This window comes from Ahaetulla prasina, chromosome 1 (assembly GCF_028640845.1).
Source record: "Ahaetulla prasina isolate Xishuangbanna chromosome 1, ASM2864084v1, whole genome shotgun sequence".
Lineage (NCBI taxonomy): Eukaryota > Metazoa > Chordata > Lepidosauria > Squamata > Colubridae > Ahaetulla > Ahaetulla prasina.
The window spans coordinates 43,413,757-43,430,870 of record NC_080539.1 but is presented as its reverse complement, the minus strand read 5'-3'; the positions used below and the strand labels follow the sequence as shown (position 1 = coordinate 43,430,870).

The window sequence follows — 17,114 nt, the reverse complement described above, 5'->3', positions numbered from 1 at the left end:
GGTTAACAAAATTTTTAATAGTCATTGACAATTCTGGAAGTTTCAATCCCAATGAATCTGGGGTACCAATCCACAGTTGCAAAACTCTGCTGTGTCAGCCCTGAGGACATTTTTTTCTTTGGATCATGATGTTGATTTTTCTAAAACCCCAAATAAGAGTATTAACTGAGCCAATTTTTCTCCTACTGTTCATTTCTATATAACATCTCAAACTTTATCTCAGATGCTAGTATTTCAAATGTTATTTTAAAAAAAAAATGAGATGAAACAGATTTTGGTCACATATTCTAAAACATTCTACAAAATTGCAACAAATTGCAAATGATGATTCCATATATTCATATAAGCTAGAACTAGGTTAATATATGAAATCAGAGTGATCTTGATGGCATGAGAAGTAGATGGAATACAATGCAATAAAATTTAATAAATACTTTATTAAAGCTTTATCAAAAGAAGTGGATGCAGAACAAAATTGCAAACAAATTGAAGATAATGAGCCAAAGAAAGACAGTGTAGTAAAGTGATACAGGGAAGAGGCAGTCAATCCTGTGATACTTGAGAATAGTTTATTCATAGATCTATGCATCATAATTCAAAGGACTATGCAGATCAATCCTATATTACTCAACATTCAAAAAGCTGTAGACAAGCTGGAATATATTCAGTGAGGTCATAAAAGTAATCAGAAATAAGGAAAACAAAGGCTATGGTGGACATCTGAAGAACCTGATATATTTAGCATGAAAAACAGTAGAATAGTAATGGATGAGTTTATACTCTTCAAATACCTGAAGGGCTATCAAAGAAAATAAATTAGCCATTTTCCGTACTCCCAGCAAGCAGTATTACTAAAAAAAGGTAAGTAGTACAGCTTGACAATGGGATCAATTACTTGATGGTGGAAAGCTTCTCCTTTGAAGGAGATATTTAACCAGAAATATTGTAAACTCTATAGCGATGGGCATACATTCTGTAGATATTTAATGGGGGATATAATAATATATTTAGAATCAGAGAGAAATTCTTGTTGGATACTGTATAATAATAATAATAATAATAATAATAATAATAATAATAATAATAATAATAATAATAATAATAATAATAATAATAATAATAATAATAATAATAATAATAATGTTTTAATTTGTATACCGCCTTCTCCCAAGGACTCAGGGCGTGAACAGGCAAATAAAATACAAACAGAAACATACACCATAATTAAAACAACCCTTAAAAAACTGATTCAAATTAGCCAAAAAATTTAAAATAACCTTACACCCCATAAAAATTACAGAATTTAAAACCCACAATTAAAATTTAAAATTTAAAATTTAAAATCAAGCCAGTCCAGCCAAATGGAATAAATAAGTTTTAAGTTCGCGGCGAAAGGTCCCGAGGTCAGGTAGTTGTTGAAGCCTGTGTTCGTTCCACAGGGTAGGAGCCCCCACAGAGAAGGCCCTCCCCCTGGGGGCTGCCAGTCGACATTGTTTGGCTGACGGCACCCTGAGGAGTCCCTCTCTGTGGGAACGCACCGGACGCTGGGAGATAGAGGCCGGCAGTAGACGGTCCCGTAAGTAGCCCGGTCCTAAGCCATGGAGCGCTTTAAAGATGGTAACCAATACCTTGAAGCGCACCCGGAAAACAACAGGTAGCCAGTGCAGTCTGCGCAGGATAGGTGTTACGTGGGAGCTTCGAACTGCTCCCTCAATAACCCGTGCAGCTGCATTCTGGACTAACTGAAGTCTCCGGGTGCTCTTCAAGGGGAGCCCCATATAGAGAGCATTGCAGTAGTCCAGACGAGAGGTAACGAGAGCATGAGTGACCGTGCATAGGGCATCCCGGTCCAGGAAGGGACGCAACTGGCGGATCAGGCGAACCTGATAAAAAGCTCTCCTGGAGACGGTCGTCAAATGATCTTCAAAGGACAACCGACCATCCAGGAGCACGCCTAAGTTGCGTACCTTCTCCATCGGGGCCAACGACTCACCCCCGATAGACAGCCGCATCTGCAGCTGACTGTACCGAGGTGCCGGCATCACAGCCACTCCGTCTTGGAGGGATTAAGTTTGAGCCTGTTCCTCCCCATCCAGACCCGTACGGCTTCCAAACACCGGGACAGCACTTCGACAGCTTTGCTGGGGTGGCCTGGGGTGGAAAAGTACAGCTGAGTATCATCAGCGTACAGTTGGTATCTCACCCCAAAGCCACTGATGATCTCACCCAGCGGCTTCATATAGATGTTGAACAGGAGGGGTGAGAGAATCGATCCCTGCGGCACCCCACACATGAGGCACCTCGGAGTTGATCTCTGCCCCCCTGTCAACACCGTCTGCGTCCGGTCAGAGAGGTAGGAGGAGAACCACCGATAAACGATGCCTCCCACTCCCAACCCCTCCAACCGGCGCACCAGGATACCATGGTCGATGGTATCAAAAGCCGCTGAGAGGTCTAATAGGACCAGGGCAGAGAAATATCCCTGGCCCTCCAGAGATCAACCACCAGCGCGACCAAAGCTGTCTCCGTACTGTATCCAGGCCGGAAGCCAGACTGGAATGGGTCTAGATAGACAGTTTCATCCAGGTACTGGGGTAGCTGACATGCCACCACACTCTCTACAACCTTCACCGTAAAGCGAAGATTGGAGACTGGCCAATAATTCCCTAAAACAGCTGGGTCCAGGGAAGGCTTCTTGAGGAGAGGTCTCACCACCGCCTCTTTCAAGGCAGCGGGAAAGACCCCCTCCCGCAAAGAAGCATTTGTAATCCCCTGGAACCAGCCTCGTGTCACCTCCTTTGTAGCCAGTACCAACCAGGAGGGGCCCGGATCCAGTAAACATGTGGTGGCATTCAGCCTACCCAGCAACCTGTCCATGTCCTCGGGAGTCACAGGGTCAAAATCATCCCAAACCACCTCAACAAGACGGGTCTCAGAACTCTTGTCTGGATCTACCCAATTTTGATCCAATCCGTCCCGAAGCTGAACGATTTTATCGTATAGATAACCGTTAAACTCCTCGGCACGCCCTTGTAGGGGGTCCTCCCGCCCCTCCTGTTGAAGGAGAGAATGGGTCACCCGAAACAGGGTGGCCAGGTGGTTATCTGCCGACGCAATGAGGGAGGAAACGTAGGAACGTTTCGCATCCCTCAGTGCCACTAGGTAGGTCCTGCTATAGAACCTAACTAGTGTCCGGTCAGCCTCAGAACGGCTGGATCTCCAGACACTCTCTAGGCGTCTTCTCTGGCGTTTCATCTCCCTCAGCTCCTCAGAGAACCAAGGAGCTGGTTGAGACCGATGCCGGGTCAGAGGCCGCAAAGGCACAACACGGTCCAAAGCTCCAGCCGCGGCCTGTTCCCAGGCCGCGACTAGCTCTTCAGTCATGCCATGGGCCAGGTTCTCGGGAAACGGCCCAAGCTCCATCAGGAACCTCTCAGGGTCCATCAGGCGCCTGGGACGGAACCAACGCATTGGTTCCATCTCCCTGCGGCGGTGGGTAGCGGTCTGAAAGTCCAGATGAAGGAGAAAATGATCTGACCATGACAAAGGGTCGATAACTAAATCATTTAAAATCAGATCATTCAACCACTGGCCAGAGATAAAAACCAAGTCTAGGGTGCCTCCCCCAATGTGAGTAGGGCCATCAATTAATTGAGTCAGGTCCATGGCTGTCATGGAAGCCATGAACTCCCGAGAGGTCGAGGATGCCGTGCCAGTTGATGGCAAGTTGAAATCCCCCATGACCAACAGTCTAGGGGTTTCAACTGCCAACCCAGCTAGCAACTCCAACAGCTCGGGCAGGGCTGTTGTCACGCAGCAAGGAGCCAGGTACGTGATCAACAAGCCCACCTGAGTCCTACGACCCCACTTCACATAGAGGGATTCACAACCAGCTATCTGAGGCACAGTGGTCTCCCTCGGTTCCAGACTTTCCTTAATAATAACCGCCACCCCGCCACCCCTACCTTGGGCCCTCGGCTGATGGAATGCTCAGAAACCTGGTGGGCACATTGGGTATACACTACCCAATGCAGTTTTTCTAAGGTTTATTGTGTATGAACTGTGATTTATAGAATTCCTAGCTAACAGATAGAAAGACTGAAGCCTCAACAGAATTATAGAACTCTAAGATGAAGAAGGATAATGTAATAGGCTGGAGACTGTAAGATTTTGATAAGGTACAACAAGCTTAGACCAAATCCTACAAAACTGGAATTGCTGGTTGTCAGTAAATAAATTGACATCCCAATAACAGCAATCCATCTATTCTGGACAGGGTCATACTCCTCCTAAAGGTTTGTGACTTGAGGGTCTGCTTAGACTCTTGGCTCTTAAGCAGCAGATAAAAGTCATGCCCAGGAGTCGTTTGACCAGTTTTGCATTGATTAGGATTCTACCTGTGCCAGGATATTCTGATATTGTTAAGTCATCACCCAATTAGACTGTATTTGGTGCTGCTCTTGAAGATGCTTCCAAAGATAGCATTAGTACAAAATGTACTTTGGGACAACCCCAACAGTCTACAATTACACCTAAATTAAAATTATTTCCTTGAATGCCAGTATGCTTCCAGACTCAGTTCAAAGTTCTAATAATTTCCTATAAAGCTCTAGAATAGATTGGACACTTCACCAGAACTAAATCTGGTCCAATTATCCAGAAACAACTGATTGAAAGTCCCCAAGCTTCAAGTAGTACATGGAGTAGGAGTGAGAGGTAAGTTTCCTCTGAGGTAACTCCCACTTTGTGAAATATCCACCCCCATCCCCCAGAAAGTCATACAATTCCCAGCTGATTAATTGTGGGAGTTTATCTTAAATGTGTTTGCTTTTTTGGATGATAATTTTATTGTGTTGTGAGCTATTTTTTTTTGTCTGCATTTTGTTACTGCCTGCCATCTTCTGAGTTGTCTGGGATTGGGATGGGTTATAAGTAGCAATAAGTAAAAGAAATAATAGGCAGAAATAATCAAATTCTATTACTTTGGAATATTGATGTGGAGTAGAGTCCACATCACAAGGTTGATTGGGAGGATTATGAATCAATAAATAAAATTACTTACATCAACATGCAAATCCCTCAGTGAGTAGATCTGCAATAAGTAGCTATACAAAAAGGAAGAATTGGCTGTACTAGTGCCTGTTATTGTACTAGATTGCAGATCCCACAATTCCATATAAATTTGGGAAGCTGTAAGCCAACACAAATGAAGAGGACATCAAGTTGGAGAAGATTGGGCTACATCCCATTTCTATATACTGTATGCAACTTATTTTCTCTTGCTTCAAGTTTTTTCACGAAGAAGTTTCAGAGTCTTCCCTATCAGAAGGCTGTGTTGAGAAAATAAGAAACAGGGAAAGTTCACAGCTAAAGCTAAGATCCAAGGGCATGTTCCATCAGCTGCAGTACAGATTCTTGTCATTCTTGAGAGATGTATTGTGTGAATAAGGGCAATCTCATCATGCAGTGGTTTGTTTGGTAATTCAGGAGATCCAGGAATGGTTTTCAAAAAAATATGTTAGTAGCAGCTGCAGGGAGGATTGGAGTTGGAACCAGGGCACTGGAGAAAAGAAGGATGAAATCCTTTTTTGACAAGCTGCTATTGCAATGAATAGCAGATACACTTCCCAGATGTTTTCCTATGAAGTACACCATCTCTAAAGATTTATTTGATATATGAGAGTTATGTCTTGTATCTCTTTCAGGAGCACATAGCCTTTCCTCTTCTAATTCGATAACAATCGGTAGGTAAAGCATCTGTGATTGATCCAAAGTTACCCAATTTACTTAATAGGCTAAAGCTAGACTTGTCCTTGTGTGTCCTTGGTTCATGCCAACTTCTCAAGTATGATATCAAACTGAATCTCACCAAGTACTGTACATGGTATAATATGCCCTTCTGGGCCCATAGCAATTTTTAAACCTGTTCCATCTGAACTGCTGTTAAGATCCAGTTCCTTCCACATAACTTCTATATTATTATTAAAAAAATCTGCTTAAGAAACCTGTTCACTAAATCTCCATGGTGAATATTTTCCCTAAGTACCCTTTTGTTAAAAGGACAATGCTCAGGCTCCAGTATAGCTCAGCATGCTTCACTAACCATGAGATAACATTTATCAATGTTTTGACAGTTTCCGTTCCACAAAGATGATATTTTATGAGACCAAGCCACTACATATCTTGCTATGATTACACTGGAGAAGTATACACTGGAATCAGAAATATGCATGAAAGATATAACTTTATACTTCCTTCAAAAAGTAAGGAGAACATTTGATACAGATGATCTAATTTTAGGTAAGGAGCATCTTCTTATCCTTATATATCCTATCCTTATATAAAATCTGGCTGCTTTAAGAGAACAGCTCAGACACCAAAACCCTGCTGTTATTAATACTTGGGCTGTTTTTTTAGAAGACTTTTTTCTCTCTCCTCAAAGGAGCCATTTGTAAAAGTAATCATTATGTGTCTTTTTCACAGTTTCCTATGTAATCCTAGTTCTCTGAAATAGTTTTTTCTCCTACTGGTTGTCTTTGTGCTGAACAATATATAACTCTTCTCATTGTATTTTACCTCCTAATATTGCATTAGCCTTGTAACTACATGAGTCCCATTGTCAAAAGAGAAAAGAAAAATGTGATCTGAGGTCAATCACTATATATTTACAATGTTTCTTTTGCAACAAATGGGGGAAAGTATTTTTATTTTATTTATTTATTTATTTTTTATTTATTTATTTACATTTATATCCCGCCCTTCTCCAAAGACTCAGGGCGGCTTACATTGTGTAAGGCAATAGTCTCATTCTATTTGTATATTTATATACAAAGTCAACTTATTGCCCCCCCCAACAATCTGGGTCCTCATTTTACCTACCTTATAAAGGATGGAAGGCTGAGTCAACCTTGGGCCTGGTGGGACTTGAGCCTGCAGTAATTGCAGGCAGCTGTGTTTAATAACAGACTATCTTACAGCCTGAGCCCATTTAATGAAGGCCCATTTAGACCTTCAGGGTCAACAAGCTGACTTTAGAGATAAATGGCCCCATGAATATCAACAGGCAATTATGAAGATCCATCATGGACCACTTTCTCTCTTGCTACTGTAATAGCCTTCACCATTCTAACTGTCCATAGTGCCCCAATAGTTATATATTATAATTCAAACTGTAATTAGGACTTTGCTAACATCAGTGAAAAGAGAGTTCCTGAATTATTCACAAGAAGAGTGCTGTTCTTTCTGCCACTTTTTCTGTGGTTCTAATCTGGTCATAATGTCAACTGCTCCATTCATTTAGCTAGTAAAGAAAGGCACCTGGGCCATTGTTTAACCAAGAGTACAATTTACTGCAGCTTAAAATGGTTACAGAAGAAAAGCGAAACCACCTCTGATATTTTCACCTGTAAAAAACATAATTAACTTTCCCTTTCTTCCTTGGCCTGCCCATAGTTGTTGTTCAGTATCCAATCACTTGCATTCCTTTTTGTTTGGGGAACAGGCTCTTTGTTCTGGCAGACATCCCCAGCAAATGACCTTGGGAGGCTAGCACTGTCCCAGGCTTTGAACCAGCATTCTTGGCATTCTTTTAACTCCCAGCCCCCAAAACCTCTCTACATCCCTACCATCATTGCTAGTTGTCTGACTGTAAGCAGGAGTTGCTATGCAAGCCGATTTGCAACCATGACACCTACCATGATGGTATCACTGGTCTATGCAGATGAAGGCGAGAGATCAGTATTGGGCTGCACCATAAGAAGGGAGAATGTTTATGTCCAGCAAAGATTTCTAACAGTACAATGAAGCAATGTAATACCCATTAACAGATCATCAGAATCACTTCAGGTTATTTCATGGATGGAATTATCCCACAACTTGGTAATGTCATATATTTAAATACTCAAATATTTCTCTTTCTGAGGATTGCTTTGCCCATTGTCACATGGGTCTCTGTTCTTTATTATTAATTTATTTTTATTTATTTATTTTATTCGATTTTTATACCGCCCTTCTCCCGAAGGACTCAGGGCGGTGTACAGCCAATTAAAAATCAACAATATACACTTTAAAACAAAACTAAAACAAAACATATTACAGAATGGCCAAAATTTAAAACAATTTAAAATACTAAAATATAAATAACCCCAGTTAAAATTAGTAAAACTTCTAATTAAACCCAAACATACTTGATACTGGCCTAGTAGTATTAGTGGTGCAAGCCTATGTAGGTTTTCTCAGAAGCACTTCCTATTGAGCTTAATAGGATGTAATCTCAGCTAGCCAACTACAGTTTAAAATATTGTATAGTTACTCTTCTGAGAAAGGTTTACTATTTTGTAATTTTCTCTTACTTATATTTTAGGCACAAAATATATAAGTTAAATATATTTCCTGAAACTAGCTGTAATTTTTCAAAGGGATTGTCTCTGTTCTTTAAAAGTTTCTTAAGGGTTTTTTGAGGATCCAAATACTATTGAGTAGGATTTTAGGGGAACAACTATCTAGCTCTCTTCCTGAAAACAGATTCTTAGCCCATACTGTTAACAGCTACAAGTTCTAGTTTCTATTCTTTCCTGTCTCCTTAACAAAGTCATAACCAAACAAATGATAATTTTAGGAATATACAACTATAAAACTTGAATTCTATTATGTTATTATGGTAAGATTTTATGCGCAAAATAAATAATATTTTCAACAAATTTCCCCATGTTTCCAATAATTAATATTATAATTTATCTTCAAGTAAATGTACCCTTTTTTCCTGAAAATAAGACAGCCCCTGATAATAAGCCCAATCGGGCTTTTGAGCGCATGTGCTAAAATAAGCCTCCCCCCAAAAAAATAAGCCCTCCCCAAAAATATTTAAATGCAGAGGTGGAAATCAGGTAAGACAGCAAGAGGAGCCCCATCTTGCTCCACATGCTGCAAAATAATAAGACCTTCCTGAAAATAAATTCAAGTGCTTATTTCGGGATTCAAAATAATATAAGACAGGGTCTTATTTTCGGGGAAACGCGGTATTATCCATGATATTTCAAGTGTTCTTTCTGAAAACTCTTGCACTCTGAAGAATTTATTTCATCATTTCATCCATTCATTATCATTATTAAATATTTGGCTCACTACTTAGCAATGAAACTACATAGCCAATATTTATAAAAAAAGAATATATCATTTTGAATTATTTAGTTAGCTTGATTTAATTAATTATACATTTTCAGATTTCATTATATAACACAGGGGTAGTCAACCTTTTTATACCTACCGCCCACTTTTGTATCTCTGTTAGTACTAAAATTTTCTAACCGCCCACCGGTTCCACAGTAATGGTGATTTATAAAATAGGTTGGGGGTGGGCACTGACTACCAGCTTTGCTTGTCTGTTACAGCTGGGTGGTGTGGGGGGAGATGCGCGAGCTATTCTGGGTCGAGGCTCTTTTGTTTGTGGTCACACTAAATGCCATTTAGTTTCATTTACGTAACGTGAACTAAACTTATGCGTGGGCAATACAAATAGTATATTTTCAGAAAATTAAATTGTCACGGGGAATTTTATGAAAACCTAATGAAAATGTTTTTAAATAATGCTATGATTTTTTAAAAAAAAATCAATTAAATTTAAAAAAAGGAAAGTGCTTCAGTATCTGACAAAACCCCTACCACCCACCATGAAAGCTGGAACGCCCACTAGTGGGCGGTAGAGACCAGGTTGACTACCACTGATCTAACACATTCTTACACTTTGCCTTAGATCAGTTAAAATCAGAAAAATACTGACTTTGAAAGAACTGTAAGACATAGCATTTATTTTACCTAAACAATTTATATAGCTACCCATCTTACAGCAGTAAGTCTGTTCACAAATGATTAAACTAAGTTTGGGCAGTGCATAAATGATTCAACTAAACCAGAATATACCAGACGGAAACTGAAATAAGTAGTATTAGTAGTATTAGTAGTATTAGTAGTAGTAATACTTAATCTGATTTTGATCTGTACAACCAAACACATCTGCCAATTGCAACTGTAATCTTTTGGATCAAGAATGATACCTGGTCCAAGTTTTTAGCACCTTGCAGAAGATAAACAAGGTTTGGACAATCTAGATCTCTGAGTACATTCTATTGTATAGGGCAGATGCTGCCACAAAGAAAGCACAATTGCTATTTCCCACAAAATAACATTTCCTAGTGATAAGGAGCTTTAGCAAGTACATTTTTTAAAAATGATACTCATCTACCAGAAGGAACTTTGCATGGCAAACAGTTCAATATCGTAGAACAATCATTTAAAATCATGAGAAACATTGAGGTCCTGAAAAAAAAAATTCCCACACATCCATCATCACCCATGCCATTTCTCTCAATATCCTGGCTGAGTCAGTTTTTCATTGCTTTCCTGAAGGCTAACAGAATCAGCTTTCCCTCTGAAGCATCTCTGAGGGGAGACTGTTCCATAAGACAGGTGAGGCCCCATCATGTGACATTCCTTCAGTGAGGGGACCCAGAGCCTGCCCATCCTGCCAGATGTAGTCGGGATGGGCAAAAACCATTGGGAATTGGTGGCCCTGCAAATAACATGCCGATATGCCACATATGCCTTTAAAGGTGATAACCAGCATCTTGAATTATACCTGGAAGCCTACTGAGAGCTGGTGCAGCAGTGTTACATGGGTTTATTGAAATGTGCTGCTACTGCCAGTGCTGCTACATTCTGGACCAGGTGCAGCTTCCAAATTCTCTTCAAATCAGTCCTATGTGGAGTGCATTGCAATAATAATAATTAGGTGACTAAGGTATGAGTGACTGTGAGTAGTGCAGATGTATTGAACAAAAGCCCTCTTGGCCATGGTTACCACCACCCTTCAAGCAGTACACAAAGTCCAGGAGAATCTCCAGATTAAAACCAAGCTCTGACTGAAGGTCACCCCAATCTGAGTTAAATATGGTAAATTACTAGATACAGGGGATCCTAAAACCCACAGACATTCAGTTTTGTCCATGCTGATGGAAGCCAATTCTTCCCCATCCAGGCCTGTACAGCCTTCAGGAAAGCATCTTGACAGCAATTTGAGACACATGCTAATGATGTAAGGCTGAGTTACACCTTAGTAATATAATTGTTATTTTCATTGTTAGTATATCTGATGCTGGCCTTTCAAACTGGAATATGGCAGACATATATTAATGCATAATCTCAGTACACATTTTTCTCAAACATTACATTTCCATTTATCACTTTTGTAGATTTTGCCCAGGTTCTATGCAATGGATACAAAGGACAAAAATAATATCTCAAAGAAAGAGGCTTGAAGTGAAAGCTAGAGGTGATACAAATGTCAAGCCTCCATGAATTGAGGTCACCTTGGCTGACACTGTGAAAATATCATCCTGAGTACAGTAATAATATCTGTACCATTTCATGAGCTAAGTGAACAGCAATGAACACACAGTGGTCAAAAGCAAAGGTTTCAATGTTCCCATAATAGTCAGGGTTTCTCTATCAACTCTCATTTTGAATGTAATCCCTTTTAAAAAAAACAGACTTTATTTTAAGAAAGATAAACATGTGTCTCTTAAAGAGAATAAGGTAGTACAAACCAACTCCATCTCATTTCTTAGGATAGGTTAGAACAGGAAGTGCAACATTTTTGCATATTTGTTCTCTTAGCATCATTCTTACTCCCTACCTTTGTCTGCATTAAGAAAGCAGTGTACTAAAGATAAAGTAATACTATTTCCAGGAGTTTACTGAAACATTTAACAAATTTACGCTTGCATTTGTGGTCATATGCCCCAGTGCACTGTCCCATAGTGAAAAGCTGAAAAGAACTGAATTACAAATACAAGGAAACATAGGATTGCAAATGTTTAAAAAATTGGTTTAATGAAAACTACTGTTCATGTCTCACATATTACCCGCCCTTGTTTATTTGATGAAATATACTAAGATTTCTTGAAAATGATTTGCTTAATCTTACTCACAGCACAAATGAAAATTCTCCCACCAGATATTTTCTAGTAGAGATTGCTAAATTACTAAACATAAATTCATTATGTACTAGGATAGCAAAGATATGTATTGTGACTTTTGTTCATCATTGTATTGACTCATGTCAGAAGATTCTAACATCGAAAAACACAGTTCCTCCATCCCTAAAGGTTATAGAATTAATAAGTGATACCAAAATTTATTCAGATGACATTTAACTGAAATAAAGCCTGAAGTTATTATTTGATAGAATATTTCAGGTCACCTAAACCTATCTGGTGTAGGAAAGTAAGAAAGAACTGTCATTTGTAATTTCAACTTTGTGGAATAATGTTACAAAGTTATAATACATCTCAGTAAAACAAGAAATGAAAGAAGTCAAAAACTGCAGCCCAATGTTAAGAAACTGATACCAAGAATAAAGTGTCCATATCTAATATCTTTTATGTCAGGATATTATTCAAATCCATATAATAGATGAAATTTCCAAAATCACAATTCCAGAATCCCTGCATATCCATTTTCTGCTTTCTAAAGCAGTTCTGTACTTTGGTCAAACACTTCCTACAGTTGTATCAGGAACACCTAGTATTTATTGCAGAGTTTGGTAGATAAATTGGTTATAACTTATTAAATTGATGCAACCTTTTGGACATTCACTTCAAGACAACTCTTTGGAACCCTTAAAACATTTTAGAAAGAGTGGAAAAGAGGAATGTCACTCATGTACTCACGGTCATTGCACAGTGTCCCACTGAAAGAAGTCATGCTACAGTCACAGCTAAACCCATCCCATTGCTGCAAGCAAACACCTTGGTTGGCACAAGAGTCTTCTTGGCATGTGGTGCTGGGACCTAACAAGAAAACACACCATAGAAAAGAACATGAAGGTCTGTCATTCAGAGTGACCATTATGTGTCATTGGATCACACAGGGTAGTTGCCAACATCTCATGTTTATAGAGTAAATTATGGAAAAAAAGCTGATAACGGGATTGGTGGTAACCCATATTATTAATAATATTCAAGTTATGTAGAGGCATATGTTTGTAACACGAAGATATGAATTCATCTGGGATGATAATAACATAAGAGAAGCAAGTAACTCAAGCAAAAAGAAGTGGTGATTCTTGCATATATTTCTAATTTTACTTTAACATCTATAAACTATCTTCTCCAAAACAATGAGTTCTACTAGAGATTGCAGAAAACAGAATATAAAACTGTAAAAAAAAATAGAAACAACCAAAAACAAAGCCACACATGTCATATTAAAAGCAAGCAAGGAGAAGAAAAATATGACTATCCAAACAATGATTTGATGAACAGCTATATCTACTGACAGTCAGAAGACCTTTGGGTTGGCATTTTTTAAATTAAAAAAAAACACATTTTCCATTAGCAGGAATGTTGGCAAGTATCTTTTTTCATGCTTTAAATTGTCCCATGCAGGTTTTTAAGAACAAAGTAGATAGAGGAGAAATCAGCCAACTAATGCACCAACATGCTAAAAAAATGACATTCACACATGAGAAACAAAACTATTCTATTTCTAAAGATCATAATTAGACCACTGGGAAAAACAAACAAATAAAACATTAAAGAAAGAAGCATGTTCAAAGCACTGAAGCAATCACTATACAAAAAAGACACAAGACTGAAAGCCTGTATTTCAGTATATCCTGGGAGAAGATGGTTCTCTGTGCCATATTTTTAATGGGAAGAAGAGGAAAATGAGCTACAACACACAGCTATCAGCAAAGTGGCTGAAGGTTCTCAATGCGTTGTATGGGTTTCAGTCTTGTTTAATATACACAAGGGCATCTACCTTGCAAATCAGCTTTCATCAATGCAACTTTGTCAGCAAAATAAAAAAAGCAAAATATATTAAATGTTAGTAAGCAAATATTGAAATGGCAGCAAACACAGAGAAATTGTTCAGAGAAAAAAAAAAGTGCATGCTGCTCTCAAAGAGGAAAAGAAATTCCAAGTAATGCAAATAAATTAATGCTAATAGACATAAATATCCAGGCAAGCCAAAATGAGAATGCAGTAATTTGCCAGCATTTACTACAAATATAATGGTTAATTGAGCTGATGGCATGTAATGAAGGAAAATTAAAATCATTTCTTTTCATAGGATAAATGTGAACACATTAGCAAAAGGAAATGGATGGTTTAATCCTGAGTAGCCATTTGTTATGTTCAGATATAAGCAGTTCAACCGTTAACACATTATCCTTTGCCATCCTAATTCTCTAGAGGAATTGAAGGACCTGGAGATGCCCACATGCCAGAGTATTGCTTACTAGCTCGCTTGCCACCTAATTATAATTATATACTTATATACAGATAAGCCAAAAATATTGGTAGTCTTCCCACCTTTTCCTTAAAAATATTAATATGCCCTGATGTAACTGACACAAGTATATGGCATCCACCATTTTTATTCCATAATTTATATAGCAGACACTTAGCTTTTGGTGTATGACTTAACATATTCTTGTAAATAGTTAAGCAAAAGAAAAAAAATACAAATGAAGGTTGAAGATTGGTAGGTAAATGGATGCTCTTCATTGGCCATAGGCATTATGATAGTCATTTTGTGATTCTCCACAGGTCTTCCCTAGCAATCAATTAGTCTCAAAATTCCATAGATGTGTACAAGACCAAAAGAGTTAAAATCCCTGGATTCAAAGGTACATTAAGAACTGTATACACCCTATAATTCAGTTCACATCCTACATGAGTCAGTTAAAGACCTAGTAACTGTATTTGCACAACATGTTAAGCTTTGTTTTTAATCTTGTTTGTTTTGTAACTTAACTTCTTATGTGAACACAGCCTAGGAAAAGGTTGGATTTAGCAGAAATGGAACAGCTTTGGTAAGCAGTTAATTGAACATACTCTTCCATGTTATGCAAAATATTTTGTTGGCTTTCCTTTCTCCCAAGGATCAGAAGGAGACTGGTGTGGCATCAAGTGGCAACTAACACATGTCATTAAAAGATACATGTTTTTGTGATCTACAACTCATTTCATTTGCAGCAAAGAGAGGGGCTGGGACCACAATCAAAGCTCTAAATCCTTTTCATCTGATACATGTAAAAATGGGCAAAGCTTTGTTCATTTGTTCAAGGTTGACTCAGCCTTCCATCCTTCCAAGGTGAATAAAATGAGGATCCAGATTGTTGGGGAAATATGCTGACTCTGTAAACCACTTAGAGAGGGCTGTAAAGCACTGTGAAGGGGTATATAAGTCTAAGTGCTATTGCTATTGATGCAGCTGCTTTCTTGACTTTTTGGAATCCAGCAAATATCTCACAATTATCTGATTGATACTTTGCATTTGACTTTATTTTGGGTAAAAAGTCTTTTGATTTGTAAAATGTGATTGATGTCTGTAGTTTGGTGAACATACTATGATGAAGCAAACTGTATATTAGAAGGAGGAAAGTATGTTGGATATTTTTGCTGCCTTGAATTATTTGCAAAAATACAAGCAGTCCTCGACTTACAACAGTTCCTTGAGTGAACATTCAAAGTTACAATGGCACTGAAAAAAGTGACTTAAGACTGTTTTTCATACTTACAACCATTGCAACATCCTCATGATCATGTGATCCAAATTCAGAGGCTGGCAACTGACTCATATTTATGGTAGTTGTTGTATCCCTGTCTCATGTGATCACCTTTTGCAACCTTCTGACAAGCAAAGTCAATGATGAAGCTGGATTGATTTAACAACTGTGTTACTAACTTAACAACTGCAATGATTCATCTATCTACTATGACAAGAAAAGTTGTAAAATGGGGCAAAACTCATTTAACAAATGTTTCGCTTAGCAACATAAATTTTGGGCTCAGTTGTGGTCATAAGTCGAGGACTACCTATAATAAAGGCAGGATACAAATGAATAAAATAAATACATAAAAATAAATATTGGAAATGTGTGATGAGTTATAGATTTATTTTGAATGCATCTTGGATGAAGTCAAAGAAAAAAAGAATATACTTTACCACTGCAAGGAATTACATACAGTTTGTAATGTCTGGCTTTTTTGAAAAGTAGGTAAAGGAAATGGTAGTAAAAGGTTAAGGCCATTTCAGAATATGCTGAAAGAGGAAATCTTAATAAACTGAAATATACACAAAACACAATCAATTATGGGGCAGTTTTGTGAGAGATCCATCAGGTTTTTCAAAAGCTACTGAGCCCGGAGTAAAACAAATGTGGAAGAGGACTGAAGAATAAGAGGAAATTGGATAGCAACTGAAAAGCTCAAGTAGGTATAAAATCGGAAGCAGAAGTTCTCCATGTCAGGTTGTCTATTTTTGGATCTAGAAAAGGAAATCTGTGTAAAAAATGCCATATACGGGTGGTAGGATCTGTGTGACTTGAGACCTGCAGTTACAGAGAGTCTTCTACCACATGGTTCCTTTTTTAGTATTAGAACCTAGATCCAAGTATTTATTTATTTTATTTATTTATTTATTTGATTTTTATACCGCCCTTCTCCCGAAGGACTCAGGGCGGTGTACAGGCAAAATAAAACAAACAATACAAAGTACAATTTAAAATGCAATTTAAAAAACTTATTTAAATTAGCCTGAAAATTTAAAAATTTACCATACACTAAAAAACCCCATTTAAAATTAATAAAAATTTGACATTTAAAATTCAATTCAAGCCAGCCCCGCGCGGATAAAAAGGTGTGTCTTCAGTTCGCGGCGGAAAGTCCGAAGGTCAGGTATTTGGCGTAAACCTGGGGGAAGCTCGTTCCAGAGTGTGGAGCCCCACAGAGAAGGCCCTTCCTGGGGCCGCCAGCCGACATTGTTTGGCGGACGGCACCCTGAGAAGTCCCTCTGTGAGAGCGACGGGTCGGTGGGAGGCATGTGGTAACAGCAGGCGGTCCCGTAGGTACCCAGGCCCTAAGCCATGGAGCACTTTAAAGGTCGTAACCAACACCTTAAAGTGCACTCGAAAGGCCACAGGTAGCCAGTGCAGTCTGCGCAGGAGCGGTGTTACATGGGAGCTACGCGTAGCTCCCTCTATCACCCGTGCAGCTGCATTCTGGACTAACTGAAGCCTCCGAGTGCACTTCAAGGGGAGCCCCATGTAG

General features: G+C 38.7%; 1 protein-coding gene across 3 annotated transcripts in view; it reads right to left on the bottom strand.

The window, feature by feature from the left end:
* Positions 1 to 17,114, bottom strand: part of NRXN1 (neurexin 1) — a 1,023,581-nt gene that overhangs the window by 496,662 nt on the left and 509,805 nt on the right. For all 3 annotated transcript variants that reach the window (XM_058164969.1, XM_058164968.1, XM_058164970.1), the window contains one exon: positions 12,726 to 12,845. In XM_058164969.1, the coding sequence (XP_058020952.1) occupies positions 12,726 to 12,845 (120 nt within the window). The remainder of the gene's footprint in view (positions 1 to 12,725; positions 12,846 to 17,114) is intronic.